The sequence below is a fragment of the Sus scrofa genome, chromosome 12 (genome assembly GCF_054392235.1).
Source record: "Sus scrofa isolate SSC_HxYL_T2T_F1_AM1 chromosome 12, Sscrofa_HxYL_maternal_Yorkshire_Landrace_v2.0, whole genome shotgun sequence".
NCBI classification, from domain to species: domain Eukaryota; kingdom Metazoa; phylum Chordata; class Mammalia; order Artiodactyla; family Suidae; genus Sus; species Sus scrofa.
The window spans coordinates 60,507,380-60,534,247 of NC_139394.1; the positions used below are offsets into that span (position 1 = coordinate 60,507,380).

General features: G+C 42.8%; 1 protein-coding gene across 2 annotated transcripts; it reads right to left on the reverse strand.

Annotated features, from left to right (window-relative positions):
• Positions 1-25,863, reverse strand: MYH1 (myosin, heavy chain 1, skeletal muscle, adult). Of its 2 annotated transcripts, XM_021066024.2 has the most exons (40): positions 25,501-25,863; positions 25,221-25,251; positions 23,521-23,760; positions 23,285-23,428; positions 23,013-23,169; positions 21,904-21,931; positions 21,042-21,156; positions 20,846-20,938; positions 20,648-20,711; positions 19,880-19,978; positions 19,684-19,787; positions 19,403-19,541; positions 19,086-19,204; positions 18,847-18,996; positions 17,365-17,535; positions 16,403-16,712; positions 16,245-16,315; positions 15,062-15,149; positions 14,860-14,977; positions 14,160-14,283; positions 13,937-14,073; positions 13,590-13,845; positions 10,830-11,072; positions 10,561-10,737; positions 10,333-10,478; positions 9,988-10,078; positions 9,509-9,898; positions 8,802-8,928; positions 6,873-6,991; positions 6,514-6,710; positions 5,267-5,450; positions 4,820-4,985; positions 4,605-4,729; positions 3,917-4,225; positions 3,626-3,829; positions 3,050-3,175; positions 2,790-2,960; positions 2,418-2,522; positions 2,203-2,298; positions 1-263 (listed from the first exon to the last, which is right to left on the reverse strand). In XM_021066024.2, the coding sequence occupies exons 3-40, from the start codon at positions 23,722-23,724 to the stop codon at positions 111-113; spliced, it is 5,820 nt and encodes a 1,939-aa protein (XP_020921683.2). In that variant the 5' UTR covers positions 23,725-23,760; positions 25,221-25,251; positions 25,501-25,863; the 3' UTR covers positions 1-110. The 2 variants fall into 2 exon arrangements, with proteins under 2 accessions (XP_020921683.2, NP_001098421.1); NM_001104951.2 differs by lacking the exons at positions 25,221-25,251; positions 25,501-25,863 and having other exon boundaries at positions 106-263; positions 23,521-23,762.
• Positions 25,864-26,868: the final 1,005 nt, after the last annotated feature.

Consider the following 26,868-nt stretch of genomic DNA (forward strand, 5'->3'; position numbering starts at 1 on the left):
TTCTTTGCAGGTAAATTTTTTATCTGCAAAAATCATTAAGTACAAAACAGAGTGACAAAGATTTTCACATTGTGTGCATTTCTTTGGTCACTTTTGAGCATTTGGATGAATTACTCTTCACTTATGATTTTTGTGTGAACCTCCCGACTCTTGACCCGCAACTTGTTGACCTGGGACTCAGCAATGTCAGCCCGTTCCTCGGCCTCCTCCAGCTCGTGCTGGAGCTTGCGGAACTTGGAGAGGTTGACGTTGGATTGTTCCTCCTGAAAATAAATGCAAATGCATTTATGAGGGGAAAAAATTTCAGAATTTCTTGTTTCTTAGGTCAGTGGGTCTTGAATTTCCTTTTACTTAAAAATGGTTCACTCTAGTAAGCCTTTTAAAAAGCCTAGAAAAATGCTTTTGATTTTAAAAAAACACACACACACACAAAAACTCTTACGCTCCTTGCTCCTGGTAGCAAGGAGGGACAGGTCACATTTGTCTCCAGGTTGTTCTAAAAGTTCTCCTTTTATAACATCCAAATTTATGAGAGCTACTATTAAATATGCCGGCTTTCCAGCCTCTTTTTTTCCCTCCTGGAATCCTGAGAATGGAACTAGCCCTCTTAAAAATGCAGGGATACAATATATATTATACCAAACTAATACTTTTGAATATAAATTGTCACTGGAGTATAAATTATTGCCAATTAATGCAGTTTAGAAATTAAACAAGATAGGAGTTCTTATTTTGTCACAACGGAAATGAATCCAACTAGTATTCATGAGGATGCAGGTTTGATCCCTGGCTTCACTCAGTGGGTCGGGGATCTGGCACTGCCATGAGCTATGGTGTATAGCTGCAGCTATAGCTCAGATTTGACCCCTAGCCTGGGAACTTCCGTATGCTGTTGGTACAGCCCTTAAAAAAAAAAAAAAGAAAAGAAAAGAAAAAAATTAAACAATATAAAATAGTCTGACTGGTCCCTGATTATGTGTGAATATACAGCAGTAAATTTGAAAAGGCCAGTTCCAGTTTAGTCTCTAGTAACCATTCTTTTTAAAAAGGCTCATTAAGAACCATCCAAAATATAGCATTCAAATTTAGAGCATTTAGAAAACTTTGAGTCATTAAACAATAGAGCTTGGGGAAAAAAAAACCCATATCTTCCTCTTAAAGATGAAGAAAATAGGAGCCAGAGAAAAGTTAAGTCTCTTTCTCTCTCATATCTTAGAGGTCAGGGGAAAAATCAAAACCTTAAGTGAACAAAGGAACTAATTTGTGATATGTAGGTACATATTTCCACCCTTCCATACTTAGGAAATGGATATCATTTGATTGCTATTTCAAATAAATCACAGGCTGGAGAAAGGAGGTGAGGTGGAGTGCTGAGGATCTAGTGGTTTGAACATAACTGAGACCTTCTGAGACTTAATAGTTAACTGCATACTGGACACCTTCACTTGTGTATATAATGGCACTTCAAACAATATTTCCAAAACAGAATTCCTGTTTCCTTCTTGGACTCAAATATGTTCGTCCCTTAGTTTCCCATTTTTGTAAGTTATCATGCCATCCACCTGGTGACTCAAACCATAAACCTGATGAATTGCCCTTGTTCTTCTTTCTCTCACCTCCCAAGCACAACCTATTAGCACATCTTGCAGTTTCTACCTCCAAAATATATCTTGAATCTCTCCACTTCTCTCTGCTCCACAAGCCACCAGACCACCTGAAAATCCTCCTAAAATGTCTCCCTATTCTTAACTGTGTTATCTGACAATCCATTCTCCACATAATAGCCAGAACACTCTTTTTAAATATATATCAGGGCATGACCAACCCAGCATAAACCCTCTTACAGTTTCCCAGGCTTCCACTGTACTTCGAATAAAAGCCAGACTTTTTACCATGACCTAGAAGACACGTTGACCCTTCCCAGACCTCCAGCTCCATTTCTACTATTGTCTCTTGTTCTTTCTGCCTCTCTGACCAGACTCTTTTCCACTCAAAAGCTTTGCATTTGCTTTTCCTCTTCCCTAAAACACTCTCCCCCGGCTTTTCAAGTTGTTGGTTTCTTCTCATTCTTCAGATCTTCATTGAATCATTTTCCTTTGATCCTTCCTTATTTTACCCTTCTTTCACCACTGTAACTGACTTGGCTTGGACACACCTGAGAAGAAGAGACAGCCCAGTAACTCCAAGGAGTTTTAAACTCACCGCTTCCTCAGCTTGTCTCTTGTAAGATTTCACCTTTGCTTGCAGTTTATCCACCAGATCCTGGAGCCTGAGAATGTTCTTGCGGTCTTCCTCAGTCTGAAATATTTTAAAGAGTAAGTTTCTTGAAAGTACAGATACCATCACATTTTGTTGTATATTTGGTTTTTGATTACTTGTAGATTAGGGGGAAAACCGAGATGGGATATTTTACTTACTTGGTAAGTGAGTTCCTTTACTCTTCTCTCGTGTTTGCGTAGACCCTTGACGGTTTCAACATTGCGCTTCTGTTCACTTTCAACTTCTCCTTCAAGTTCACGTACCTGCAAGAAAGTGGGCATTTTATAGACATCCACTATGATCCATTTACTCGATGCATTTTTACTTCATCAGGTTACCCATAATACTTGCACTCTGCTTTATATGTAGTCCTTGATGCCCTGGTCTAATCATTCCCCTTGTAAGCTCTTGGGTGGCAAGGTGTATCTCTTGTTCATCTTTGTATGCCCCGCATCGTCTAGCGGTGCTAGACATTCAAAATCGTGCATTGGATTGGAATGAGATGGGACTATGATGATCAGAAGACCCACCCTGGCCTCCAGCTTCTGGATCTGCTTCTTCCCGCCCTTCAGGGCCAGCTGCTCAGCCTCGTCCAGACGGTGCTGCAGGTCCTTCACCGTCTGCTCCAGGTTCTTCTTCATCCGCTCCAGGTGGGCGCTGGTGTCCTGCTCCTTCTTCAGCTCCTCGGCCATCATGGCCGCCTAAGTAGCAGTAAAATGAAATCAGTCGAGGGAGCTGAGTAGCCCATTGGGACTGTAGCCTGACCACCCCTGCATGGCCCTCTGCTCACATCAGTGATGGCCTTCTTGGCCTTTTCTTCTGCGTTGCGAGCTTCCTGAATAATGTCCTCCATCTCTCCCTGGATTTGGGAGATGTCTGTCTCCAGCTTCTTCTTGGTGTTGATCAGGCTGGTATTCTGGTTAAAATATAAAATTTAGAAATATTGAGTACATAGGAACAAAATAGGGATGTCCATTGTTCTAGTGAATTCCCAAACTAAGTTAACTAATTCATCAACTCTATCACAGTTTAGATAAACAAATATTGTTAATCCAAAAATAGTAAACGTTGCTGCTGTATAGCACTGGGAACTGTATTTAGTCATTATGATAGAGCATGATAATGTGAGAAAAAGAATGTATATATGTATGTGTGACTGGGTCACCTTGCTGTACAGTAGAAAATTGACAGAACACTGTAAACCAGCTATAACGGAAACAATAAAAATCATAAAAAAATCAGTAAACATTGTAAACTTTAACCCCCATAAGACACTATGAATTAATTTTTAGCTAGTACTAAAATTTGAGCAAGAATTTCACCTTCAGTCCACTGTAGTTTTTACTCTTCTGTTATACTCACTCACCTGGGTGTGCAGGAGCTGGACACGCTCACTGGCATCCAGGAGCTCCTGTTCTGCGACTTTCCTACTCCTCTCTGTCTGCTCCAGCGTGGCCCGCAGCTCCTCAATCTCAGCCTGCAGCAGGTTGGCTCTGCGCTCCACCATGGCCAGCTGCTCCTTCAGGTCCTCTTGGCTCCTGAGAGCGTCATCCAGGTGGATCTGGGTGTCCTGTGGGATGAACGGTCATTGAGACGCCCTGTTCTCAGGGCCACAGTCACCCCAGCATCCCTGGGACCACCTCCCGAGCCCGTGTACCTTGAGGATGCCTTGGGTGTTCCTGTAGTTCCTCAGGGCCTCGGCAGCCATGCGGTTGGCGTGGTTCAGCTGGATTTCCATTTCATTGAGGTCTCCCTCCATCTTCTTCTTGAGCCTGATGGCGTCGTTTCTGCTCCGGATCTCAGCATCCAGCATGCTCTGCATGGACTCCACGACTCTGACGTGGTTCCTCTTCAGCTGGTCGATTTCCTCATCCTTCTCAGCGATTTTCCTGTCCACCTCCGACTTGACTTGGTTCAACTCCAGCTGGATGCGCAGAATCTTTCCTTCTTCATGTTCAAGAGATGCCTTAATGACAGCAAAGGGTGACATTAGCAGGGGATGGAAGTAGGTAGTATTCTAGAAACAGGAATTAGTTCTTACCTTTGTGCTACCATAGCACATCTTTATTCCATTGTTATGGAAATTTCTGTAATGTTTTACCATTGGTTTTGTATAATTCTATCTCCCCAGTTAGCTATTCCCTTGAGGGCAGGGCCCTTAACTTATTCATCTTTGTTTTCCTGCAGTTCCTAATGTACAGTTATGTTGTTTGCATGGTCAATTTTCCATCCTCACATTTAGGACACAGATGCTATTTGTCTTTTCTCTTGATTCACCAGTTCTTACATGCATTGGATCTTAATTCCTCTCGAAATTGTTTTAGAGTATACAATAAAATGTATACCTCTGCTTCCTCTAAAGCAGCCTGAATCTCAGACTTTTCTTGTTCCACTTGTTTCTTTATTTTCTCCAGTTCGTGGATACGTTTCCCTCCTTCTGCAATCTGCTCCGTGAGGTCAGAAATCTCCTCTGTTGGTGAACAAAGATTTAAAAATTTATTCATTGAGGGAAAACTTCCTTTTAAATCTTTCTTTCGAAGAAAAGGTAAAATTTACTCACGTTGCAAATTCTTATTTTCACGCTTCAGGGTTTCTAGTTGGTCTAAGGACTCCTCATAAGCATTCTTCACCTTGAACAGCTCTGTGCTAAGGGAGCGGGACTCCTTCTGAGAGGCTTCAAGTTCAGCATGAGTTTCTTCGTACTTTTGTTTCCACTCTGCTAGGATCTGTGCGCCAAAGAATGGGCAAGAAATTTGGTGGAGAAGGTTTGATGGAATGAAAACCATCTGTTCTCACAACTTTCAGAGTTGCAATGAACTGGGACTGAAAAATAATTATGAATCAGAAGTATTAGGAACCATGGGTGCTCCCTCCCTCTTCCCACTTACTCATGGAGCAGGAGTGGCTGAGAACAGCCCTCGTGTGGTTTGAATAAGGCACACGGAAGGTAGCAGGCTGCCTTTCATCACGTGTTGAATGCTGGGGCAGAAACATGTGCAGAAATTACCTTATCAAAGTTCCTCTGCTTTTTGTCGAGAGCCGCGCAGGCAGCATTGGATCTCTCCACGTCAATCATGAGGTCCTCGACCTCATTCTGGAGCCGCTGCTTGGTCTTCTCAAGGGAGGCGCACTTGGCATTCACAGCTTCTACATGTTCCTCAGCATCCTGCAGACGCTGGGCCAGTTTCTTTCTGAAAGAAGGACAGTAGAAGTGAATGGTCACTCAGAATCTTCTAAGGGATTCACCCAAACTTTATAATCCTAACTATATGGCTGTCTGTTATTCACAGAATAAATGACTAGATCTCTCCTTAAACTTTCTTTTTCTTTCTTTCTTTTTTTTTTTTGTCTTCCTGTCTTTTTAGGGCTGCACTTGAGGCATGTGAGGTTCCCAGGCTAGAGGTCTAATTGGAACTGTTGCTGCCAGCCTATGCCACAGCCACAGCAACCCAGGATCTGAACCACGTCTGCGACCTACACCACAGCTCATAGCAACACCGGATCCTTAACCCACTGAGTGAGGCCAGGGATCGAACCCGCCACCTCACTGGATTTGTTTCCAGTGCCCACAGTGGGAACTCCTCTCCTTAAACTTGGTGATAAATTAGATTCTCCCTCATAAGTTCAGTCTTGGAACTTTTGATCGCATTGAATATTTAGACTTTGTTATATAAATGGTTTTTATATATATATACACACACACATATATGTATGTTTTCTATATAGATTTATTTATGATTTTCTTTATATATAGCTTGTATTTCTTATTAGAATTTAATTTCTACTTTTTAGTTTTTAATAATGTGTTTCTTTTTCACTCTACAAATAGCCATATTTTTATATCTCAAAAGGAAGAGCTGTGCCTTAAAGTCTGATTATTTTTCTCTTATATACCTATCGCCTTGGATCAGTGTTTCCATTAGAGGCTAAGAAGGAGAAGCACAGGAGAGTGTAATTGACTCTTATTCTATCTATACTCACATGAATAAGATGATATCAAAAGTTCCCTCTTTTAAGAATAATCATTCAGCTCCCTCTTGCCTTATGTTCTTTTTCCTTTTATCCTCTAACTTAATTTCTTTCCCTAGAAAACCTAGAGTATTTGTTTTCTTGCTTAGGTTTACGTCATGCGTGATTTTTCTCTAGGTTTGTGTTTGTTGGGGAGCAGTGGACATTTGCCCATGTGGTACTTATAGCAGGTGCACTTCGATTGTTAACAGAGACATTTCCATTTTGATTAAGTCTAGAACATACTTGGCTTCCTCCAGCTCCTCGGTGCGCTGGATGGCATCCGTCTCGTATTTGGTCCTCCACTGGGCAACCTCGCTGTTGGCCTTGGACATTGCCCTCTGCAGCTCGGCCTTGGCTTCCTGCTCCTCCTCATACTGTTCCCGCAGCAGGTCGCAGTCGTGGCGGGAGGACTGCACAGCATGGGCCAGGGCACTCTTGGCCTGAGAACATAGAGATTGGTCTCTTAATTTTATATCTTTAAAGTGATGTTTAGTCCCTAAGCTCCAGTAGGCCACCAGAAGAAAATCTATAGAAGAAAGCAGAAAACAGCCTCAGATGCAGGGAAAATGACAAGAACAGCAGTAGCGGTAAATAGGGCTAACCTTGATCTCCTCTTCAAGCTGCCTTTTCAGTTCCTCGATCTGTTGTGTGAATGCTTGCTTGCCCCTTGAGAGCTGAGAAACTAACGTGTCCTTTTCATCTAGCTGGCGTGAATATTCACCTATAAAGACCAAGAGCCAGAAAACTTACCTTATTTTGTAAATTAAAGCTCTAAATTACAAACTAGAGTAGACTAAGGGAGCTGGGTGTGAAAGACAAAGGAGAGCGTGAATTCCAGCAAACCACCACCATCTGCTTCAACCTGGGGAAAATGAGGGGTAGGGAAGACTTTGAGGCAGATTATGTGCGTATGAACAACATAAAAGACTTTAGGAGATAGTTAAAATTATTTGATCATAACAGATTATGAAGAAATTTGTGAAAAGAAGTGTAAATCAAAAAACATTCTAAGAGATAGCAACAATAACAACAACAAAAAGACAAAAAGACAAAAAAAAAACAAAACAAAACAAAAAAAAAACATTCTAGTGATTTTTGTCTAAAAGGCACCAGTGTTGTACTAGTTTACCTGCCACTGAAAATTTATTGAAACAGAATTTATTCTGTGGAAAATAGGAGGCTTCCTCTCTGTAAGTGGAAGTGATATTTGAAAGAAAATCCTGGGAGGAGTTTTATATTAAGAAACAATCAAATGTCCTTCCATTCCAAGAATGAATTGGTTTATGGATAACCAATCAGTCCCTGAAGTAAGTGGCATTTAAATTTGCTCCTCATTCTTTAAGTACCATAATTCAGAAAATACGCTCTGCAGTTGACCCTCGAACAAACCAGTAGTTTACGGGTTCTGACCCCTTTGTGCAGTCAGAAATCCACGTATAACTTTACAGTGGGCCTCTTTGTCCACATCCATGGATTCGACCAACTGTGGATCATCCAATACTGTAGTACATATTGATTGAAAAAAATCCACATTGAAAGTTCACCCACACTGTTCAAACTCCTGTTTTTCATAGGTCACTTGTATTATGTTAAAAAGAGAGAAAACTCTTTCAGCACTATTTTTTGAACTGGTTTACTGGAAGCCTTATTATCTCTTTAACATTTACTAAGAATCACAAACTTCTCTTTTTTTCCATACTAGTAAATTACTAGGAATAAACATGTGTTGAGGAAAAGAAACTACAAGGAGCATTTTGATTCTTTGAGAATACAGATTTTCTTTTTCATAAAATGTACTTACCACCTGTATAATAGTAATAAAAGCCTTACTTGAGCTTTGTTCTAGAACGAACAACATTAGGATGAATTTTTAAAGAGTAAAATGGCTCTCCCACACTTTGATCTGCTCATGTGGGGAGGCAGGAAGTTGGTCAAGTTGATGGGGGGAGGAGCGAATGCAGAGATGCTCCAGTTTGGATAGTCAAGATTCTCTGAACCTCACATGAATGCTCCTGGCTGGACTGCGGACTAACCCTAACCCTGAGTACCTCCCTACTACTTATCTGTGATGCTCCCAGCCATTGGCAAGACATCACGAAAAAGACTAGACCACACATTCTTGGACGGGTCATGTCATTCACTACCAAAATCTGTCATCTTTAAATGAGGATAACGTTACACAGACCTAATGAAGGTAAAAAAGTGATGAGTAACTTGTGGAAGCATTTTGAAAAGTGAAAATAAATACTGTGAGGATTTTTATTTGATCACTTTCAGCTTAGAGTCAAATCTGCTTGAATACAGTAACAAACAAAAGAGCCTGGATTTATTTATTTAAGGGAAAACAAACCCCAAACCAAAAAGACAGACAGAAAGAACGTAGTCCAGGCCAGTCAATAATGTGTTTGCATGAATGGGCACCTCCCAGGGAGGTCATATGTGAGCTCAAGGATCTCAGGGCAGAGTTTTTTGGCAAATTGAGCATCTAAGGTCAATTTGTCATTCAAGGTCAGCAGTGGTAAATGGCCCACCTGATTCTGTCTGCAGGCGTGCTCTCTGAGCCGTCAGGTCATTGATCAGCCGCTGCTGCTCTTCCTCCTTCGTCTTAAGTTCACTCAGTTGATCTTCTAGAGTACGGCACATCTTCTCCAGGTTTCCCTGCATTCAAAAAAGGGTAGATGGTATCTCAAGCAAGTATTTTGGACCACAGAAATTTTCAGTAATCCAGGCATTCAACAGGAGCTGCAGTACTCATTTATTTTGAGAATAAACGTTATTTACAAACAAACACAACTGAGGCCTTAGATTATGGTAGAGTGACAAGACATATAGTCTAAACACACTGCCATGGAATCACTTTGTGAATTCCAACATTAACTCAGTGGGCTTATCTGTCATATGAAAATGGTGATCTTGATAATTCAGCTCATGAGATTATTTTGAGAAGCAAATTATGTATTTGTGCATAAGAGAAAAAATGAAAAATTTCAAAATATGTCATTGAATTGTGTTTTTTATTTGAAAGGACTTAACTTTTTAGGATGCACCTTCTTTCAGTTTATCCCTTCTCATGTGAAGATGGAGCCCTTTGCCCATCATACCAGAGTTGCCCCTCCCTCCCACCAGCCTCCCACCTTGCCCTGTCATAGTCTCCTCCTGCCAGTAACTAATGATCCTTGAAAGGCTCACTCACACTTACCCTACAGAAATCTCTTTAAGGCTTAAATCATGATTATACCTTGGCTTTGGAGACGGTCTCCATGTTGCTAGCAAGGTCATCAATCTCCATCTTCATCTCACTCTTCTCCTTCTCCAGCTTCTGCTTGACCCTCTGCAGGTTGTCGATCTGCTCCCCCAGCTCGGCCACGCTGTCCGCGTGCTTCTTCCTCAGCGTAGCTGCCGTGGCTTCGTGCTGCAGGGTGGCCTCCTCCAGGTCCCGGCGCATCTTCTGGAACTCAGCTTCGCGCTTCTTGTTCATCTCAATCTGGGCTGACGTCGCCCCTCCGGCTTCTTCCAGCCTCTCGCTGATCTCCTCCAGTTCCCGGGAGAGGTCGGAGCGCTGCTTCTCTGCTTTGGCCCTGGAGGCCCGCTCTGCCTCGATCTCCTCCTCCAGCTCCTCAATGCGGGCCTGGCAGTAGGGAAAACCCACACTTAGTAGCTTCTTTGTGTTAGTAATTTGGTCATGTTGAATGAGACTGATGGAAGTCCTGTCCTTACCTGTAACTCCTTGATCTTCTTCTGCAGCTGCATTGCAAGGGCCTGTTCATCTTCAATCTTGCTTTGCAGATTGCTCATTTCAAACTCCTTCCTGTTAGGAGAGCAACACACTGGCTCACAGTCCATCCTCTTACCAGTCTGCTTTTCTGTGTGTAATTGAACGTCTGTATACGGCTGATGGGGGAGGCCATGCAGAGCGCATGTTTTATATGTCAATGATGTGCCATTGTCATTAAGTACGGAAGTCAGAAATGTCACTCTTTGTTTTTTTTTCCATGTGCCGTGAAGTAATATGTTTGAGATCCAGACAATAAGCAGGTTACAGTGGAATTCTATCATCCTTACTTTTTGAGTTTCTCATCAAGTTGCTGTTTGTCATTTTCTATATCCATTGTGGATTCTTGTGCCAACTTGAGGTCACCTTCCAGTTTCCTCTTGGCTCTCTCTAGGTCCATGCGAAGTTTCTTTTCTTGCTCCAAGGACCCTTCAAGCTAAATAGAAATAATGCTGAGTCAAAAGGGATGCTTAGCTTCCTTTTGAAGAAAATAATTTCCTTGATAATCCTAGACTTACGTCATCCACTTGCTGCTCTAGCTTGGTTTTAGCTTTGGTCAGGGTGTTGACTTTGTCCTCTTCTGCCTGCAGGTCATCCAGGGTCTGCTGGTGGGCCTCCTGGAGGGCCTTCTTCTCCTTGGTCAGCTTTGCGATGGTTTCGTCCAGGCCTGCCATCTCTTCCGTGAGGTTTTTCACCTGGAAAGGTCAAGGCGAAGATTATCTCTATTCTAAAGCAGTTTAATTAGATGGCAGATTCTGTCTATGCTATGTAGAAATATGGTTCCTACCTTGTTCTCTGTGGCATGTTTCTCCTTTTCAACCTTGGCCAGTGTCAGCTCAAGGTCATCGATGTCTTTCTTCAGTTCTGAGCACTCATCCTCCAGTTTCCTCTTCTTGGCCGTCAGCTCGGCATTGATCTCTTCCTCATCCTCAGCTCTCTCAGTCACCTCCTTGATTTTGGCCTCCAGCTGGATTTTGGTTTTGATCAGCTGGTCACATCTTTCCTCTGCATCAGCCAAGCTATCTGCTTCCTTAAGAAGGGCCAATAGACACTTTTAGTTTTTGTTCTGTGGACATTTTCAGATTTTATTGAGATTTTGAGTCCAAATAAGTAAATTTGTGCTTTAGAGCCGTAAGTTAATTTTTATTAGCTTTCCATCACTTAGGAAATATATATTGAGCACTTATGGGGCTAGAGATTTTTAAAAAAGGAATTTAGGAGTTCCCTGGTGGTCTAGTGGATAGGATTTGGTACTTTCACTGCTGTGGCTTAGGTTCAGTTCCTGATCTAGGGACTTCTGCAAGCCATGGGCATGGCCAAAACAAAACAAAACAAAAAAGAAAGAAAATAAAAAAGACAAGAAAATAAAGGAAAAAAAAGAATTTAAGTCATAATTCCTGATGTAATTATGATTCATTCATACTTGATGATGTCGCTCAGGATATACTGTCCCCAAATATGGCACCTTGGCATAATGAATATCTTAAGTTAAAGGAGTTTGAGAAAACAGTGGAAACAGGAAGCCTACTCTGACTTACTCCCCTCGCCCTTCTTCCCTGAAACAGGTTATAAAACTCCCCTGTGGAAGGTGCCCTCCCTGTACTGGGAGGAAAGAAAACATTCTTTTCACAGGAAGTGGAGAATTTAGGGCTGAGGAGAAGGCTGTATAAACAAAACTTTTTAAACTACATTCCAAGTTACTTCTTCACCATTTACTGCCCCTAGTCCACCCCTTTGTCTTGTCCATTCTTCACCTAGTCATCATTTCTTCATCTAAGTTATAAAAGCTTCGCGGTTAGGTCAGTTCTTTAGGTTTTCATTCTCTTGCGAAGACTCCCATGCGTATGTAAAAATTAAATCCAGTTTGTATATTTTTCTCCTGTCAGTCTGTCTTTTTACTTTTGAGACCCCACCAGGAACCCTAAGGTCAAAGAAAATTTTTTTAACTCCCTTACGTGATAGCCTATGTTTCATGTGTTGGTATATAATTCCAGTTAATTTTCTTTATCTATTATTATTTTTGAGAAAAGCTTAGTACATGAAAAACAAAGAAAATGTCTGGGTCTTTAGCATGTTGCTCAGAGGGAGGGGTAATATCAGAAAGTGACTTAAAGGGAAGATGTGCTACAGTGACAACGTAGCTGGGGATTAAAGGGAGCACGTGGAAGAACTAGGGGAATGGAGCATTTCAAAAGGTGGTGCAAGAGAAGTAGCAAGTGTGTTTCTCAGGAGAAAAAATCAAAGTTGGAATACAGCAGGGACTCTGTCACTTGCTCGAAGGTGTATCCCTCATGCTTGGAACTGCGTGAAATATTTATGAGATGGGTAGCTGACAGAATAATGTTGAAAAGAGGATGCAGAGAGGAGAGGAGTGTGCTTGGATCAAGCTTAAGTACCCTGTAAAGTTATTCCTAATTCTTTTTTTTTCTTTTTGAAGCGAGTTTATTTTATTTTTAATTTTTTTTACATTTTAAAATTTCCGTATATTTCTTTTTTTCCATTATAGCTGATTTACAGTGTTCTGTAGATTTCTACTGTATAGCAAAGTGACCCAGTGAGAGATATATACATATATATATATATATTCTTCTTCTCACACTGTTTTCCATCATGTTCCATCACAAGTGACTTATCCTCAATTCTTGAAGGTGTGATGAGCCCCTCCTCAATTTAGACAACCTTGGTCTATGTAAACTACAAGGACAGTCATAGTGCCAACCTAGGTATTTACAATTCATCTTTCTTTAGCTTTTCTAAGTCTGTGTCTAAAACCTGTGCACCCGGTGGAACCAATGTAGATTCCTTTCTGAATTCAGAGAAATAGAGAGCAACTTTCAAAGTTTCTGTTCTGTTGTTGATTTCCATGGTGGCCGGTAAAATCCTTTTGTCATTTGGGGTATAAAAATGGGTTAGATGGTGGTATTGATCAAATATTTCTTCCCAAGCCTCTGGATATAGCTTGGGGTGGCAAAGCAAAAACATCAACACTCTCTTATGTTTTGCCTAATTGACACTCTTTGTAGAAAGAATCGCCATTATCTTTGCAGTGACCCTATTTAGGTACTAGAGAGTTTCTAAAGAGATAGTTGAGAGGGAAATCGCCAGAGGGCTATCGATATCATCAATCAGATCAATTCAGAGTATTGGTTTCAAGTTGACAGATTTTTATCGCAAAGTCTCTTCCCTCTTCACTGTCAATATTGTCCTTCTTTCACTTGTTCTTATTTACGTTTTCAGTAGGAAGAATCTCAGGGAGCAAAGATTATTTTATTTCCTGCCCATACTCTGCTAGGAAAAACAATGGAGGGGAAGGAAAAACGGCTTAAATTCTTCCCTTCTCTTTGATAGGATTCTCAACAACAGGGAATCCTACCATAGAGCTTTTTAGTAATATTGTGTATAAAATTTTATGGGACATTCTGAGGAGTTGTGAGCTAGGAAAGATTGATAATCAGTCCCTTAGTAGGGTGGAATCTAGACTGTCCCCTAGCAACTGCTGAAGTGAAATGTTAGTATTGGATCACAAGCAGTGGGTTCTGATACTCACAGCTTGAACCTGCAGCTGCAGGTCATTTTTCTCTTGCATCAGAGCAACCATCTTTTCTTCCAGTTCTTTTCTTTTGGCCTCTGCCTTTGCAAGGCTTTCTTTGGTCTTCTCAAATTCTTCCTTCATGTTGGCCATCTCCTTCTCTGTCTCTGCGCTCTTGAGGAGGGGCTTGATCTTGAAATACAGCTTCATCCAAGGCCAGTGCTTCACATTCATGAAGGCACGGATATTGTACTGGATGCAGAAGATGGACTCTCTGTGATAGGAACAGAGATGTTCAAAGTCAGGTATAATAGGAAGCAGAATCAAAGGCCTAAGCTGACAGGGTATAATACCCCATTTAATACCTTCTCTCCACCATCTTCTGGTACTCCACTCTTGCCAAGAACCCTCGGCACCTGGCCTGTGTTCGGGTAATTAGCTGGGCCAGCTTTTCATCTCGCATCTCCTCTAGGAGCCCCAGGAGACCAGCTTTGAAAAAGACCTGTGTGGGGGCAGAGCTGCCGATGAGGAACTTGACATACACTTCAAAGGGGCAGGCACAGTGTCAGGCGGGGCTTGGAGACTTACCTTGGTGTGACCAAACTTGTACTGGGTGTGGTCAATGTCAATGGACCCGAGGAGCTTCTCAGAAGCCTTCTTGCTGTCGATGAATTGTCCTTCAGGGATGGCACTTGCGTTTAATACCTTGTATCTGTTCAAGCCAAAACAAGTAAATGATATAGGTGTTGTCACTAATAAGAAATCTGCCTGCCTTATACAGGTGGGTAGTCTAACAAACATAAACAAGCAATCCTTTCTATCTATTTATTCTCTGCATGTTCAAACATTTAGTATATCAATACAGAGTCTGTTAAATTTCTCTTTTATGCAATTTTAATAGAAGTTATAAATGCTAGGATTGTTTCATTGAAAAATAAGAGGAACTTCTTTTTTTCTTTTTCTTTTTCTTTCTTTTTTTTTTTTTTTTTTTTTTTTGTCTTTTTGCCATTTCTTGGGCCACGCCCATGGCATATGGAGGTTACCAGACTAGGGGTCTATTCGGAGCTGTAGCTGCCGGCCTACGCCAGAGCCACAGCAACGTGGGAATCCAAGTTGCATCTGCAACCTATAGCACAGCTCACGGCAACGCTGGATCCCTAACCCACTGAGCAAGGCCAGGGATTGAACCTGCAACCTCATGGTTCCTAGTCAGATTCATTAACCACTGAGCCACGACGGGAACTCCAAGAGGAACTTCTTAAAATAATTCCCAGTGAGGAAGTCTGACCTCTGTTTGAAGTCTGCATAAAGGATTCTGCTTGGGAAGCCCTTCCTGCAGATGCGGATGCCCTCCAGCACGCCGTTACACCTCAGCTGGTGCAGGACGAGTTCGTGCTCCATGGCCCCTGAAGAACAAAGACATGTTTTCCATATACTAGTCTAATGAGAAGTCACGCTGGCGTCTTATGTGGAGATCAGCAGTGTCTCACCAGGAGTTTTGGTCTCATTGGGGATGATGCAGCGCACAAAGTGAGGGTGGGTGCTCCTCAGGTTGGTCATCAGCTTGTTCAGATTCTCCTGTGGAGCCATGTGAATATTTGGTTAAAAATGCACTGTTTTTCTACATTCATATTTATAGACATACTTGTCATGATCCATGATAGTGGTTCAATTCTAACAAACGGTACCCAGATTGAATTTACGAAGGGCTATCTCTGGAATTTCCACATTCCCAACATGTTCTTCTGCTACCTATTTTTGTTCATTATAAACTAGCTGCTGACATGGTGTCCACTGCTGTTGAATTTCCTAGCATATGTTGTAGATTCATGACATTTTAACATATGGAAATACTCCTCCCGTAATCTTTTGCCTAGATATGTGGTCTGATTTACAGATAAATTCAGTCTTCCTCCAGATGTCCCATTTCCTTCTTTACCCAACTTTCAGTTGTATCTGCTTTTCCATCACATGCTTATTCTTTATAATTACAGAGCTGTGCCCTCCTGCTGGTTTCTTAGAAAGGGGCCTTTTAATGCCCGTTGTAGAAATTGGCAGAAAACAGACAGCCATATTACCAAAGGTGGGAAGTTTTTCACCCCATGGAAATCCTGATTTTTCAGAATAACTAGACCTTCAGTTATTACAGACTAGATTGTCAAAAGATAACTCAATTTTCCTTAAAGAGCTATTCATATCATATCAGGTTTCTTATTTTCTTCTTTTAGATTAGATTAGCCTCCAAATCCTACCACTTTTTCTATCCTCAGCTTTCAAAATCTACTCATTTCAGTTGTATGCCATTATACACCTAAGCAGCTACCTCATTTGGATGCTCCTAAAGGCTCAAGGAAATCTCATGTTTTTCTTAATTATCTCCCCAAAGAACCTTTTAAGTATCAAATGACCTTATTTCCCAGCCCCAGTATTGAATTTTATCATCTCGTGCCGATCTTGACCTCCTGACACCTGTGTTTCCTGACACCTGGAGCTGGCTCTACCAAGCTACCCCACACTTTCCCAAGGGACTGTGTTCTGTCACTACGTACTGACCCAGTTCCTAGAGTCCGTCTGGCTCTAGACTCTGTATGATTACGCCCCTTCCCCCACAAAACAAAGGGACAAGAAATTAACTTCCTGAATGTTTTAAGAGAGAGAGAATGAGGTTTGTACCCTGAAAAGGGCAGACACAGTCTGGAAAGAAGAACCCTTCTTCTTGCCACCTTTCTTTCCACCTCCAGCCTCTGTGAGGAAGAGAAATCACAGTTATAATGCAGGCTTTCTCTACCCAGCTTTTATCCATAGAATAGAAAAAAACTATTGAGAATTACCTGCATCAGCACCTGCTGCGCCAGTGAAGAGGAAAGCCAGAGTCTTCACGGAAGACTTCTGGTACAGCCCGACCACCGTCTCATTCAGGGGGTCCTTGTTCTTGTCCAGCCAGCCAGTAATGTTGTAGTCCACGGTGCCCGCGTAGTGGATCAGGGAGAAGTGGGCCTCGACCTTGCCTTTGGCAGGCTTGGGCTTCTGGAAGTTGTTGGACTTTCCAAGATGCTGTTCATAGAGCTTGTTCTTGAAGGAGGTGTCTGTGGCCTTGGGGAACATGCACTCCTCCTCCAGGATGGAGAAGATGCCCATGGGCTGGAAGCATGAAGGAAACATGTCAGTCGAATGTGTCCTCCTTGAGAAACAACGGGTAGCATTATGGTCCTACTGAAGTAAGTGCGTCCTTTACTTCTCTAGACTTAGTGGAAACTGATTTCTTCGGTCAGAAGTTGTTAAAGTACAGGTATGTGTCAAGTCCCATCAGGACCCAGGTCTGGTGTTGGCCTTAACACCCCACACTTACCAAAAGCATTTCTAGGAGTGAGATTAGGGAAATGTGCAGTTGTACTGAGGACTTGTGGCAAGTCTTGGGCACATCTGAGAGCCTGCTCTAAAGTGCTAGAAATCCTGGTTTGACATAGCAGCAGTACTGAATCCAAGGCTGACCAAGAATAAGAAGTAAAACATGCTCTCCTCACACCTCTTTTCTTAGGAAGGATGGTTTTTGTATAAGGCTTGCATTGTAGAATGTGGAGAAATGGAGAATTTTGGTCTCTCGAATAAAGATTCGATCTCCTTTCCCCAGAATGCCTACCTCAGCGTTGGCAAAACATGGACTTTTCCTGATTTTTATACAAGGTATTTTTTCCTGTTTTATTTGATATTGCTATAGTATCTAGCTGGTTTTGCGATTTTCTTTGAAATGCTGGTGAGAAGTATGATCTGTGGCCTGAAGAAGGGAACGAACCTTCTCGATGAGCTCGATGCAGGCGGCCAGGTCCATCCCGAAGTCGATGAACTCCCACTCGATGCCTTCCTTCTTGTACTCCTCCTGCTCCAGCACGAACATGTGGTGGTTGAAAAACTGTTGCAGTTTCTCGTTGGTGAAGTTGATGCACAGCTGCTCCAGGCTGTTGAACTGAATAAGCAGAAGAGACACACAAAAACATTGGCCTTGTGATGACAGCTTCTGTTTGAAAGGGGCTTTTCTTGCTCGGTGAGCCTAACTGCCACCTGCATATGAACACCACTGGGAACCCTCTTGACCGAGAGCGCTGTCAGCGTACACGGAAGCCAAAGAGGTTCTATAGCAGGGGTGAAGCTCGCAAACATTCGGCTGAGTGAAAGGAGCCAGGTTCAAAGGCCTGGGTGCTGTATGATTCCATTTCTAGGACCTGTCCAGAAGAGGCAGCTCAGAGTGAAGACAGAGAGCAGATGCGTGGTTTCCAGGGGCTGGGGCGAGCAGGAAATGGGGCCTGACTGCTTGCCGGGGAGGCTTTTCTTGTGGGGGGAATGAAGAAAATGTTCTCAAGGCTGTTGTCGTGAGAGTTGCACATGTCTGGGATATACCCAAACCGGTCGAACTCCGTATGAAACTAGATGCACTGTCCTGTGTGAGTTACATGTCGGTTAAATTGTTGTTTAAAAACTCTCAGGGAAGTCACAAGTGTGCGCTGTGCTTAGCTCTCTTACTTGAAAGGGTGTGGTTGACTCTTCCTGTGGCTGCTTGGGTGCAAGAGTATTCCTTGTGTTGTGTGGGGGCTTGGGACTTTGTGAAAGTGCTCTTGTCCCTACACTGAGAAGATCTCATGCAGTGTCCATCAGTGCACTCACAGACAGAGGTGTAGAACTGGGACCTTTGGATCAGACACACCTGAGCCACTGCGGTCAGGGAGAGGCCCTCGGGAACCTCGTTCCTAAGCTGCATGGGAGGTGTTGAATTTGAGTGTCTTTCCAATGCCATTTGCCTCCTCAGCCCCTGGACGTGGCAGGGCAGGTAGGAATCTCAAACCCTTTCTTTGAAGTGGTCCTGGCCTTCCCCAGTGCCTTTTGTTGCCACTGCTGCCCTCACCCCCTTCTCTGTCATGTCCTGGGTGCTGACTATGTGCTTGGGGACTGTTCCTCGGTCTTGAAATTGAGAAACCTTGTAGTGGCAGGAAGCTCTCAGAAGTGAGTGTGTGTTATCTGGAGGGCTAGGAGCTTTCCATCCGGGTCATAGTGGGATTTGCTCCATGGTGGGTCAGATACTATGTCCATTATCCAGGTTCCCAGGTAGGAATTGGCAGGTGGAGTCTGAGGCCAGGTCTGTCTCATGCCAGAGTTGATGCCCTGCCATGGACTTTGGATCTTCTTTCAGGTGTCGATTTGGTTACCCTGCATAGACCCTTCCTAGCACTGAAGGCGGCAGTGGGATTTGTAAGCTTTCCTCCTGCCGTGTCTGCTAACTCACATCAAAGATCTCAAAGCCGGCGATGTCCAAGACCCCGATGAAGTACTGCCTGGGCTGCTTGGTGTCCAGCTGCTGGTTGATGCGAGTGACCATCCACAGGAACATCTTATCGTAGACGGCTTTGGCCAGAGCACCCACCGCATTGTACACCTTCATCGATAGAATAGTAATTGTTGCTGTTATTACAGACAGGTACTGAAACCCTGAGATGTCTGTGGTTCGTAGAGCCATGTACTTGCCTGCTGGACAGTCTGGCCTTTGGTGACAAACTCATTGCCGACCTTGACCCTGGGGTAGCAGAGGGCTTTGAGCAGGTCAGCAGAGTTCAGACCCTGGAGGTAGGCAGCCTTGTCAGCAACTGCGGAGACACAATTCAGGTATCCAGTGTGACCTGCTGTGTGTGGCCCCCCACTCCTGGGCCCAGAGGAAGGAGTGAATCATGACTGTGTGGGTTAAATTTGCATTTGCCTGTGAGACGCTCAGCTGTAGAGGAGCCCTGAGTTTGGAATGGCTTATATAGTCTCTCCTTTAACCGCCTTGGCGGTTCGTTTGGTACCTTCTGTGCCATCTGGCTCTGCTTGCTCCTCGCGTTGCTTTTGCTTGAATTTCAAGTTTCCATAGTGCATTACCGCCCCTGTGAGCTTGTAGATGGACACCCTTTCATCAGAAGTGAAGCCCAGGATTTCAATGGCACTCTACCAGGAGAGGTGAGAGGACAAAGGTTAGGGCAGCCGATGCTAACTTACTGAGGAGAATTTATCCTATGTCCTTAATGGCACCGACAGCGGTTCGTCATGGTCATTTCCATACCCAACGAATTGTGCTTAAAACACTTACATCTGTGGCCATCAGCTCCTCTTGGTCATCAATGCTGGGGACAGTGATCTCCCCTTGACTGACGAAGGCGTAGTCATATGGGTTGGTGGTGATCAGGAGCATTTCTGGGGACACAGAGTTCGGGGTATGTGTTTTACGTCAGAAGGTGCTAATAAAACAATTAGCTTCTAGCTTACACATTGAAACTCCTTCTTACCAATGAGCTCTGGCTTCTTGTTAGACATGATCTGATAAAAAATGTGGTAGCTTCTTTCTGCCTTTAGCTGGAAAGTGACTCTAGACTTCTCTAGAAGATCTGCCAGGGCAAGCGGACAATGATTGGAGAGAAAGGTAGTAAAGTTCCTGGAGTGATTTTGGCAGTTGGGGGTTATGAGCTAAATCTCTTTGGCCCCTTGCGATTCCAGGTGAGTGATCCCATGAGGTAGTCATAGTGTGTCTCTGCGGAGACCACTGGGGTTGCTCTTACCACCTCTGGAGGGAAACTGCAGCTGCGGGGCTCAAGGCTTTTTCACACCGTACAGCATATCCTTGACACTGGCGTATACCTGGTTCTTGATAGCCTGTTCCTCCCCAGGCAGGGTCTCTTGTTTACTTTATAAGAGAGGGGTGGCTAAGAGCCACGTTTATCAAGGCTCACACTGGGAAGAAATGATAGACCCTCAACCCTTAGGGAGCTTAATTACCCCTCGCCTTAGATTTTTCTTAGAAACTCTTGAAATTGTTTTCTGAGGCTGGCATACTTGAGGCAAGGCCAGCAACTCCTGACAGTTTCTGCAGAACAGTTAGCTCATGCTGAAGTGGGGACAGCACACGCTGGGCGGTGGTTGAGCCTGGCATTAACCGCAGGCGTGTTTGGCAGCAGACGGGGGTTCCACAGGGCCCAGGCTCAGCGGGAGCTGTAGAATGTTCCTCCCCACCATCATTTGTCATTCTTGGATTCTGTGGAGGCAGTCCTGTTACTCACATGTTTCGATGTCAGCAGAAGCCAGCTTCCCAGTGGTACCGAAGTGGATCCTGATGAATTTACCCTTGCACGTGAGAAACAGTGATGTCAGAAACCAAACTGGAAGCGCACGAGGGAGAAGAGACTGAGATGATAACTCAGACAGGCTTCTCTGGCACCCGAGGGCCGAGAAGACCCTTCCGTGTGCAGGAGACTTACAAAGCGAGAGGAGTTGTCATTCCTCACGGTCTTGGCGTTGCCAAAGGCCTCGAGCAGGGGGTTGGCACTGATGATCTGATCTTCCAGAGTCCCCTGCCGAGAAGGGCGAGAGCAGTGCTCACCTGTGGGGCTCCAGGAGTTTCTCCCCGGAGAGCCCAGGCCGAGCTGGGCTCCTGATCCCAGCAACCCGACCCACCTGCATTTTGCCAGAAGTAGGTTCCTCCTTCTTCTTCTCCCCAGTGACGGCGATTGTGGCAAAGTACTGGATGACACGCTTCGTGTTCACAGTCTTTCCTGCCCCGGATTCTCCGCTGTGAAACAGTGATGAAATATGTGTGAGGAATTTAGCTCTGTGACGAGTGACTTCCTCCATCTGCATTTACCGTCTCATATGTCTGTTCTTTATGTGTCTTCGTCAGAGTGTCCTCGAACTTTCTCTGCGGCCTACATTTAGCTCATGCTAGTACTGTTGTTTTGCAGTAAGCTGAAGCATTCATTCAGTAATCATGTAGCACATATTTCTTGAGTGCTTAAAATATACCAGCCTCTCTTGTAGGTGCTGAAGCCAGGGTTTGAGGAGTCCCAGAAGCAGCTCCTCAGCCACTATGTTGTAAATTTTTAGTAATTTGTGTGTAGTTAGTAAAGAGCCTCTGAAATAAGACATGTGTTCTTCAGCTTCCTTAGACTAAAGTCATTCCCACATTAGGTCTTTAAAGGAACAGATGTTCCTTGGATAGGCCTTGGGAATGAACCATTGGTAACACGGCCCAGACTGCCCAAATTTCAGAAGGTGTGTCTGCTCCCTGCTCAGTACTGGATTCTGGCTCTGTGGTACCTGGTGTTTTACCTCTCTACCTTCGCAGAACTTTTAGGATTGAACTAACAAGTCATGTATTCTGTGTTTTATCCTCAAGATGCAATTTAAACCCTACAATTTCTGTTTCTAGGCTGTCATAGCCATTGTTTTAATATGGGAATATGAGCTAATTTCATCTTTTAGTTTGTCATTTTCCCAGTGAGAATAAAATAGGAATCAGTTTCAGAGAAGTAATACATACGTGATTAAGATAGACTGATTCTCCCGATCTAGAAGAAAAACAGCAGACCATCAACATATATACCAGCCGCCGAAACAAAACTTTTTATACAGGAAACACTGTGGGCATTGAGTATAAATGGAGTTCAGTGGAGTTTTTCAATATATAATTGTAAAGTTACATGTAGTGTTATTCATAAGTCCCTTAAGTTGGGGAAGAGAAACATTAAAATGCTGTCATATTTTAAGCTCCTTAAGCTCCACCAGAAGTGTGTCCTTCTAGTTTAAAGAAAAAAGCAGTCCTTGCCAGAACCACATCCCTGGTTGTCATTCGCAGACTTCAGTGGCCTGCTGTCTGCTGCTGAATGCATGTAACAGAAAGATGCATAATATGCTAAGGGTTTGGACTCTGTTTCATAGGTTTAAATAGTCTTAATCAAGCCAAGATTGAGATTTAGTTTCTAAATGGATCAATTCATCAGACACAGCGTCCTCTATCTCCAGATCACACACTCCAACCCCAACTCTCATCAGCCTCCCAAAAGTATACCATTGGGACAAAGAAAGATCAGGCGAGAGAGGGTACCTCAATCAGAATGCAGTCCTTTTAAAGGGGAACAGTAAGTACTGCTGTTTATATAATGTAGCCCCAAATATCATCTTCGTTCAAGGAGACAATATCATTTCTTAAATCGGTTCTGATGACTTTAATGAAATAACAGTACATCCTAAAAGTATCTGTATCTATCCATAATCAGCAAGCAACTTAGATTAAAAAAAAAGGATTGAGTACACATTTTTCATTTCTATTAGACAATACTACTCAGCAGTTACTCAATCTTTTGTTACTTAAATATTTAAGATAAATCATGTATTCCAAGCCAGGAGACTATAATCAGTCAAACGTAAGAGGGATGGAAGAGTAGCGTGGCCTAGTCAGGTTGTGGATCTGGAACCAAGAGAACTGAGTCTTTGTCCCCATTACCAGTGTCTTCCTCTCTGTGCTTTAAGTCACCTCTTCTGTGCAACCTGGTGGTGGGATCTGATGACTCCTGAGGATTGTTTTAGCGTTAACATTTTGGGATTATAGGTGGCAAAATAATTTGTATGAACCATGGTTGGGCCACTCACCAGTCAGCATGAACTGATAGGCGTTGTCGGAGATGGAGAAGATGTGGGGCGGGGCCTCCTGGCGCTTTTTGCCTCTGTAGGCCGTCACCACCTCGGCGTTGTACACCGGCAGCCACTTGTAGGGGTTGACGGTGACACAGAAGAGGCCCGAGTAGGTCTGTACCATAAAGAAACAAAAGGGCGTAGAATTATTTGCTGGGGATCTCAGTAACGTTCTGTTTTTCCAAACATGAACGACCCGCATGAGCGGAAGGCCACGGGGATGAACTCACGTAGATCATCCAGGCTGCGTAACGCTCTTTGAGGTTGTACAGCACAGCGGGCTCGTGCAGGTGGGTCATCATGGCCATGTCCTCGATCTTGTCAAATTTGGGAGGGTTCATGGGGAACACCTGGTCTTCTTTCACTGTCAAAGTCTGGGAGACAGGAAAGATAAGCATTGATGTCAATCAAGTGGCCAGGCAGAAACACTCAGTAGAATGTGATCGGCTTCTGGGGCTCTACTCACCGCCCCTGCTTCCGTCTTCACTGTCACTTTCCCTCCTTCTCTGCTCTGGACAGTCCCTTTGACAAAGGATTCCTTGGGCTCCGCCACAAAGACTGACGTTTTGGCATCAAAAGGTTTATTCTGGGCCTCAATGCGCTCCTTTTCAGACTTTCGGAGGTAAGGAGCAGCCTCCCCAAAAATAGCCATTTCCTGGTCGGAACTCATGGCTGCGGGTTATTGATGGCAGCCCAGTCAAAGACCCTGCCCGGCAGAGAAAGAAAAGATGAGAAATTCAGAAACTGGACCATTAGATTCTTGTTAAAAAAAAAAAAGCAAGACCTTCTTTCTTCCCTGACCAGCTGAGTGCTAGCATCTTGCTGGGTATGACCACTTCCCTGGCTTGACTGCAGGTGAAATGTCACCCTCTGTATTCTGTGCCAGTGCTGACAGATACTCATTCTTGTGTTTCAAAAGAGTCTGTTGTTTCTGGCTCATATACTGTATCATATTATAGCTCCTTTCTCTGTTTCATTTTTTGTATTCATCTTTAGAAGTCCTCTATGATTGATCATCTTATACAGAAACAATGCTAAGATGCTTCTCCAACGCTTTTACTCATAGTTTTTATCTTCCATTTGATTTATAAGCACCACTTGGGCAGAGTATTTTCCTTCTGCAGCATCCTTCATGCATCTTAGAACACATGTCAGGGCTATGGGGAAGGACCAAAGCCAGCTTTGTAAAGTAAAATATCAATAGAAATATGTTGCTGAAATTATAGGAACTACTTAGTACATGGTGAAGACCTTTTCATTATAGATTTGGGATTTAAAAACAACTACCTAATAAAGGAAAGCAGGAACGTGAGGAGCTTTGTTTTGCACTGTTTCGTTAAAAATATTCTGTCATATATCAATTTCTCTTGTTCCTATCATAATGTTGACACTCAGCTTCTTCACCTGTCTTTAGTATTTCTCAGTGACTTCTATAAAATGTTGTTATTTATGTTTTCTTCCTTTATTAACAACACTCATAAAAATTGAAACTTTCTTTTCAAGATCCAGCCCTTGCCACTTGAACATTCATTAATCCTTCAATAGTGATCATATGTCACCAGTTTTATAATAATAAAGATGTCTTTTCCAGGAAACTCAAAGCACTCGTGTAGTTGCAATATTTGTCTATTCAAACTACAGTGATTTAGTAGCACAGTTAAAATCCTTTGTCTTTCTAAAAATGCTGAGTCAGTTTTCATACCATATTTTTTAAAAAGTCCATTTTACAGAGTATGGAGCAACATGCAGGTTTCAGCTCAATCCATTCCATTCACCCATTTAGACAGTATCTTAAGATTTTTTTATATTATATATAGTTTTGAGTAAAAGCTGTAGTCTAGGAAATTTACATTTTCTCTATAAATGAATAATAACACTGAAATGTATTGCGTGTTATAATTCAATTTAAAAAATCTGCAATGCTCTAAATAGGAAAAATTGTATCTAAAAACTTCTAAAGATTCTCAGAAAACATTTCAAGTATTGCAAAATGTATAAATGAATGAAAACCAGTGTCTAAAGCTCCCCTCATAGTTTTTCAAGGGAAGCATAAACAGCCATGAAATTGAAATACTTTTAATTCATAACTTCCTGATCACTCTTCAAACCACTGCAGAAGATTTCTTGCACCCTGCAAGCCATGAGAAAAAGAAACCATTATCTTACCTTTGAGATGCAACCTTGAAGTGGGGCAGAACTGTAAGAAAAAGAGCAAATTTCTTCTGATTAAATTCTAACAATTCCCAATAATAGCATGAATGAGTCTGAACTGAGAAGCAAGAAATGACTGGGACCCTAAACATCTAATTAAAATTGCTGCAGAGTAAGTTGGTGCTTGGCTGGCAGGGCTGCCAGGGCAGTAGGAGCCAGGATGTGTGGCATGTGTCGGGCAGCCAGGCATCCCTAATGGCCCTTTAGACAGAGCCCTGTCCTCATACACACTTACCTTGAAGCTTTATGAGGAAAGACAAGTCACACTCATTCCAAGGGTACTTTTATAGGGTCAAATATGGAAAACATGTCGCCGCCTCCTCTTTCTTAAATCATATTTGGCCAAACTTGTTTTTGGCAATGAACGTCTCCAAGTATAATTCCCCTCATATTAAAGATGTTTGGATATAATTAGAAGTATTTCCTCTCCCATTGGGTTAAGTGTATAAATCAGTCTCCTATAAATAATTTGAGTTGTTGGCAACCTGAAAGTGACTGCCTTTGGAATAATGTAAGGTGTTGTTTCAAAGAGAGCTATGATTTGGATTCCCTGGACTTTGTTGCCTGCTGCTCTTGTATTTCACCGAGTCGCCTGTGTAAAGTCTTTTCAGCTGCCTGCACAATTGCATATAGTATATTAGGGAAGAGAGTGTTTGCTCCTTACCGGAGACTCAGAAAAAGATTGTTAGTTTCAGATTTTTTTTCCAGTTTATTATACTTTTTCGATGATGCTTGGAAACTTAATTTTAAAACCTACTTTATGAAGAGCAGCCAAAGACGGACTGATGCTTTTGTTTTCCTTCAATCGGTCGCCTCTGATTCAATTCATGGTCAAATTATCCATTGTCTCACCAAGCTGGGTTGTCTTGCTTCTTTTGCCTTTTTTTTTTTTTTTTTTATTGCAAATTGCTTGTGAAATCCCTTTACCTCTAACTCAAACGTAGGAAACTCAACATAGGAAAATACTAGAAAACAGGACATTTTTCTGTCTATATATGCAGCATCTGTGATTTCTCCTCCATCAGTTATCCATGATATGTTTTTCACATTTTCTTTACAGAGAGTTCCTGCACCTTATTTTCTATTCTGATTTTTCATCTTAAAAAAAAAAATTGCGTTATTGTCTATGTGGCCTTGCATCTCTTTAGGTCAGCATTGTCCTTCTGGGACTGGGACAAAATTTGCTTAATATATACCTTGTTTTGCAACCATTCCTACATTATTTGTGCTTATAGTTCAGTCCATTTAATGGAAATAGGCTGCCTTGTGAAAGCAGATGTCTGAAGATACTGTTTGTCATGGTCACATGACTTTATTGCTGTAAGGGATATCTAATCCATATTCCTCATCTCACTAATGAAGCAAGTGAGAGCCAAAGAATAGAAGACAGTTCATGAATCACACAGTGGTCTTGACCTTGATCACCTGGTTTATGGTCCGTGTGGGTCCTGGTAGCACTCCTCTACCTGGAGCAGGTTATCACCATCAGGAAGGGTCTTGCAGGAGACAGGCATCTGAGAGGGGCTTTCCTAGCCATCTCTCAACCTGCTTTGTAACCACAGGTACGTTATTTTACTTTCTTTATCAGACATCTGGAAAATGT

Bases quoted from the DNA above. Each gene is read 5' to 3' on its own strand.
- MYH1 (XM_021066024.2), bottom strand. From the start codon at position 23,724: ATGAGTTCCGACCAGGAAATGGCTATTTTTGGGGAGGCTGCTCCTTAC. The intron at 19,979-20,647 runs GTGAGTAACAGG...TTGCCCTGGCAG, and splicing joins TTCTGCTGACATCGAAACAT to ATCTTCTAGAGAAGTCTAGA. The intron at 6,992-8,801 runs GTGGGCCATTTA...TGGTCTTTATAG, and splicing joins ACGCCTGCAGACAGAATCAG to GTGAATATTCACGCCAGCTA.